Source organism: Hylobates moloch, unplaced genomic scaffold, assembly GCF_009828535.3.
Source record: "Hylobates moloch isolate HMO894 unplaced genomic scaffold, HMol_V3 SCAFFOLD_8, whole genome shotgun sequence".
In the NCBI taxonomy this organism is placed as follows: domain Eukaryota; kingdom Metazoa; phylum Chordata; class Mammalia; order Primates; family Hylobatidae; genus Hylobates; species Hylobates moloch.
The window spans coordinates 40,716,105-40,722,384 of NW_026652283.1; the positions used below are offsets into that span (position 1 = coordinate 40,716,105).

Below are 6,280 nucleotides of genomic sequence, written 5' to 3' on the forward strand. Positions count from 1 at the left end.
AAAAAAAAAAAAAAAAAAGAATAACATGCACAAATCAATTGCGTTTCTATATACTAGCAATCAACATATGGACACTACAATTTAAAATACAACACCATTTAGGAGATATAAATAAAAGACACTGTTCATAGATTGAAACACTCAATATAGAAAATATATCAGTTCTCCCCAAATTGATGTACAGATTTAAGGCAACTCCTATCAAAATTACAGCAATAATTTCTATAGCTATAAACAGAATTATTCTAATGCTTATATGGAAAGGCAAAGGAATTAAAACAGCTACAGTTTTCAAAATGAAGAATAAAGTGGGAGGAATCATTCTGTTTTCAAAACTTATTATATAGCTACAGTAATCAAGCCTATGTAGTTTTGGTGGAGGGATAGACATAGAGATTGATAGAATAAAAAGAACCCAGAACAGCCCCTACAAAACTATAGGCAACTGATTTTTTTAGTGGTGTAAAAGCAATTCAACAAAGGAGGAAAAAGTCCTTTCAAATGAATTATTCTAGCATAACTGGATATCTTCAGGCCAAACAAACGTAACAAACCTCAAACTCAAAATGGGTTACATATTTAAAAGTAAAGGCCAGGCATGGTGGCTCATGCCTGGAATCCCAGCACTTTGGGAGGCCGAAGCGGGCAGATCACCTGAGGTCAGGAGTTCAAGACCAGCCTGGCCAACATGGCGAAACCCCATCTCTAATAAAAATACAAAAATTAGCCGGGCATGGTGGTGGGTGCCTGTAATCCCAGCTACTCAGGAGGCTGAGGCTGGAGAATTGCTTGAACCTGGGAGGTGGAGGTTGCAGTGAGCCGAGATCGCGCCATTGCACTCCAGCCTGGGCAACAAGAGCAGAACTCCGTCTCAAAATAAACAAATAAATAAAATTAAAGAAAAAAAAGTAAAGCATAAGGCCTGGTGCAGTGGCTCATGCCTGTAATCCCAACACTTTAGGAGGCCAAGGCCAGAGGATCACTTGAGCCTAGGAGTTTGAGGCTGCAGGCTGCAGTAAGCTATGATTGTGCCACTGCATTCCAGCCTAGGCAACCAAGTGAGACCCTGTCTCTAAAAGTGAACAAACAAACAAATAAATAAATGTAAAGCATAAAGCTATAACTTTTAGAAGATAACATTGGAAAAAATCTTCAGGACCTAAGGTTCAGTGAAAGGTTTTTAAGACACAACCCCAAAAGTACCATTCATAAATGGAAAAATTGACATTAGACTTCATGAAAATTTAAAATTCATGTTCTCTGAAAGACCTTGGTAAGAGGATAAAAAGACAAGCTACAGACTGGGTGAAAATATTTATAAACTACATATTCAGCTAAGGGCTAGCATCTAGAATATATAAAGAACCCTCAAAATTCAACAGTAAAAAAAAGTTAGAAAATGGGCAAAAAACATGAAGAGACATTTCACAAGAAAGATAGATGACAGATAAGCACATAAAAAGGTATTCAATAATGCATCTCAGAATGTCCCTCCAAATTTGAAAAAAAAAAAAGATATTCAACATCATTAGCCATTAGGGAAATGCAAATTAAGATCATGATCAGCTGGGTGCAGTGGCTCATGCCTGTAATCCCAGCACTTTGGGAGGCCAAGGCAGGCGGATCATCTGAGGTTAGGAGTTTGAGACCAGCCTGACCAACATGGAGAAACCCTGTCTCTACTAAAAATAGCCGGGTGTGATGGTGCACACCTGTAATCCCAGCTACTCGGGAGGCTGAGGCAGGAGAATCACTTGAACCCAGGAGGTGGAAGTTGCTGTGAGCTGAGATTGCACCATTGCACTCCAGCCTGGGCAACAAGAGTGAAACTCTGTCTCCAAAAAAAAAAAAAAAAAAAAAAAAAAAAACCATATTCATATATCACTACCCACTTAGGAGTGAAATGGGAAAAGTTCCCTTGTCCCCCTCACAGGGCGTGCGAGGGCGTGTGATGGGGGTGTTGTTCGCTTCTTCAGTGCCCTGCTGCTCAAATCTCTGGGGGAGTGTTCAGACGGGCAGGCTGTGGGGCTCTGACCCCACGGCAGTGTCTAGGGGTGAATTTACAGCTGAAGCCCCAGTGGGCATGTGTTACAGCGTACTCTTTTAGTTTAGCAGTCCATAGGTGGCTTCTGTTAGTCAGCTCAATTATACTTGTGCCTTATCTCCAGGTCAGAGAGCTTTGTGTAATCCTAGGGTTCTTGCCTCGTGTACAGGAAGAATTGGATGGATCACACGTGGGCTTGGAGAATGAGTGCAAGGTTTTATTGAGTAGAAGTAGCTCTCAGCAGATGGGGTAGCCAGAAAGGGAATGGTTTTCCCCTGGAGTCAGGCCACTCAGCAGCCCGGGATCTCTGACTGCCCCAGCCAAACTCCGCATCCTTCTGCTGGTCAGTGGCCTGCTGGCGTGCTGGCGTCTGTCCTGTCATCTTCTGTCGATGTGTTCCTCTCGACATGCAGCTGTTTGTGTGTCTGCCGGCTAGGGTCTCAGGGTATTTACAGGCACAGGATGGGGGCGTGGCAAGTCAGGGTGGTATTGGAAAATGCAACATTTGGGCAGGAAAACAAAAATGTCTGTCCTCACCTAGGTCCGTGGGCACAGGCCTGGGGGTGGAGCCCTAGCCAGGCACTATGCCCTCCTCTACCCAGCACTTCCCTTCCCCCCTTCCATATCACGAGCACAGATAAAATAAAAAATCATGACAACACCAAATGCTGAATCTGAATCATTTATGCATTGCTAGGGTGAATGTAAAATGGGAGAGACATTCTAGAAAACATTCTTTAAATGTTTAATATTTAAAGAATTTTCTTTAAAAATTCACCTGTAATCCCAGCACTTTGGGAGGCCAAGGTGGGTGGATCACAAGGTCAGGAGTTCGAGACCAGCCTGGCCAAAATGGTGAAACCCCATCTCTACTGAAAATACAAAAATTAGCTGGATGTGGTGGCAGACACCTGTAATCCCAGCTACTACTCAGGAGGCTGAGGCGGGAGAATCGTTTGAACCTGGGAAACGGAGGTTGCAATGAGCCGAGATCGCACCACTGCACTCCAGCCTGGACGACGGGGAGAGACTCCGTCTCAAAATAAATAAATTAATGAATTAAATTAAATTAAATTAAAAAATAAAATATGCCACTATCATATGATCCAACAACTGTGCCTTTGGACATTTATCCTAGAAAACTGAAAACTCTGTTCACAAAACCCCATACTTATGTTCATAAAAACATATACACAAGTGTTTGGAGTGGTGTTATTCCTAATAGCCAAAAACTGAAGACAACTCAGATGACCTTCAATGAGTGAATGGTTAAACAAGCGGTGCTATATCCATTTTATGGAATGAATACTGGGCAATAAAAAGGAATAAACTATTGACACATGCAACAACCTAGATGAATCCCCGGAGAATTATGCTGAGTGAAGAAAATCAATCCCACAAGGGTATATACTGCATTATTCCATTTATATAATATTCTTCAAATGACAAAATTATAGAACTGGAGAACAGATTAGTGGTTGCCAGAGGTAAAGGAGGGTGGGACAGAAGATGGTATAGCTATAAAAAGGCATCATAAGGGATCCATATGGTTTGAAAATGTTTTGTACCCTGATTATATCAACGTGGATATCCTAGTTGTGATACAGTACTAATGTTTTGCAAGATGTCACCACTGGGGATCCCTAGTTTAAAGGGTACATAAGACCTCTAGGCATCATTTCTAACAACTGCATGTAAATCTACAATTATCTCAAAACTAAAAGTTTAATTTAAAAAAAAAATGTTTCCAATAAATAAACAAATGGATGGATGGGAGTTCTAATATTTTCTTCCCATGCCATAATGGATCATGTTAGGCACACCCAGATTTAGGGATCACTGACATATGCTGCTTGTACCTACCCAGTCTTAGAGCTCCTTTGCTTATTCTCTACATTCTCTTAAAGTTGTCTTTCTTAAATGCAAATCTGATCATGTTACTTCTCAGAATCATTAGTCTGACATATAAGGCCCTCCATGATCTGGCTTTAGACCTTTACTCAAATATGTACCTGTACACTAAACTACTTGCAGTATTCTTTATTCGTTTTCTTTTTTGAGACAGAGTCTCACTCTGTTGCCCAGGCTGGAGTGTGGAGTGCAGTGGCACAATCTTGGCTCACTGCAATCTCCGCCCCCTAGGTTCAAGCGATTCTGGTGCCTCAGCCCCCTGAGTAGCTGGGATTACAGGGGTGAGCCACCATCCCCAGCTAATTTTTGTATTTTTGGTAGAGACAGGGTTTCACCATATTGGCCAGGCTGGTCTCGAACTCCTGGCCTCATGTGATCCACCCACCTCAACTTCCCAAAGTGCTGGGATTACAGGCGGGAGCACCAGGCATACTTGTAATTTCATTATGCAAAACCCTGTCTTGAGTGTGAGATACCTGAGGACAGGCACAATGACTTGTCTTTGCTTGCTGATAGTATCACTAATTCAATGATCTCTAAGGCTTAGTGTGTTCCCTAGCACATATTAGGAGTGCAGTAAACCTTGTCTTAAAGAAGCCTACTATAAGTGTCTATTTCGTTTGCTTTTAATCCTAAGCGCCCAGAGATAATTGATTCTGTGTTACCTCAGAACACTGACCTGCAATCACTCCTGCCAGGTACACCAGCCCCACACGGAGGCCTTTGTGGACCATTTCCAAGGGAATACCCAAAACAAGCTGCATACAAAGATTCCCCAAGATGTGCTGAACTCTGCAAAGACAAACGATAGTTGTCAAATATTATGACTAAACCAAGCAGATATTTCCCTGGGAGATGAACAGACTTTCATGTGTTTTCTCTAGCTAAGGATGGGCTTAACTAGAATTCCATTTTCTAATTTTTCTTAGCAGACAACTCTTGTTTTATTTTTCTTTTTTCTGTGTGTGTGTGTGTGTGTGTGTGTGTGTGTGTGTGTGTGTGTGTGACTTGCTGTGTCTCCCAGCCAGGAATGCAGTGGTGCAATCTCTGCTCACCACAACCTCTGCCTCAAGGGTTCAAGTAATTCTCATGCCTCAGCCTCCCAAGTAGCTGGGACTACAGGCATGTGCCACCACTCCTGGCTAATTTTTTTTTTCTTTTTTTTTGGATGAAGCCTCTCTCTGTCGCCCAGGCTGGAGTGCAATGGCATGATCTTGGCTCACTGCAATCTCCGCCTCCCGGGTTCAAGCGATTCTCCTGCTTCAGCCTCCCTAGTAGCTGAGATTACAGGTGCCTGCAACCACACCCAGCTAATTTTTTTTTTTTTTTAAGATGGAGTTTTGCTCTTGTTGCCCAGGCTGCAGTGCAATGGCATGATCTCGGCTCACTGCAACCTCCGCCTTCCGAGTTCAAGCGATTCTCCTGCCTCAGCCTCCTGAGTAGCTGTGATTACAAGCATGCGCCACCACGCCTGGCTAATTTTGTAGACAGGGTTTCTCCATATTGGTCAGGCTGGTCTCAAACTCCTGACCTCAGATGATCTACCTGTCTCGGCCTCCCAAAGACTGGGATTACAGTAGTGAGCCACCGTGCCCGGCCTAATTTTTGTATTTTTAGTAGAGATGAGGTTTCACCATGTTGGTCAGGCTGGTCTCGAACTCCTGACCTCATTGATCCACCCGCCTTGGCCTCCCAAAGTGCTGGGATTACGGGCATGAGCCACGATGCCTGGCCTTTTTGTTTTTGTATTTGTTTTGTTTTGTTTTGTTTTTTGAGACAGGGTTTCACTCCCTTCACCCAAGCTAGAGTGCAGTGTCTCGATTTCGACTCACTAATTTCCATCTCTTGGGCCTGAGGATTCCTTAATCGTCCCACCTCAACCTCCCCAGTAGCTGGGACTACAGGCACACACCCTGTGCAGATCTAATTTTTATTTTATTTTATTTTTTGTAGAGATAGGGGTTTCACCATGTCACCCAGGCTGGTCTTGAACTCCTGGGCTCAAGCAATCCACCCACCTCAGCCCCCCAAAGTGCTGGGATTACAGGTGTGAGCCACTGTTCCTGGCCACAAATTCTTTTTAAGTGCCTTACTATGTGTTAGGCACAGTAAAAATTATAGCCACTGTCTCATTTAATCACAACAACCTTATGAGGTAGGTACTATTCATATTACTCCATTTTACAACGGAGGACACTAAAGGACAAGGAAGCTAAGTAACTACCATATACCATATATATATGTGTGTGTGTGTGTGTATACATATACATATACACACATATATATGTGTGTGTGTGTATATATATATATATATATATATTTTTT

General features: G+C 42.7%; 1 protein-coding gene across 2 annotated transcripts in view; it reads right to left on the reverse strand.

Moving 5' to 3' along the window:
• The window catches only part of RHBDL2 (rhomboid like 2), a 38,400-nt gene that overhangs the window by 15,599 nt on the left and 16,521 nt on the right, over positions 1-6,280 (reverse strand). For both annotated transcript variants that reach the window (XM_032160319.2, XM_058442358.1), the window contains exon 4: positions 4,635-4,747. In XM_032160319.2, coding sequence (XP_032016210.1) covers positions 4,635-4,747 — 113 coding nt within the window. The remainder of the gene's footprint in view (positions 1-4,634; positions 4,748-6,280) is intronic.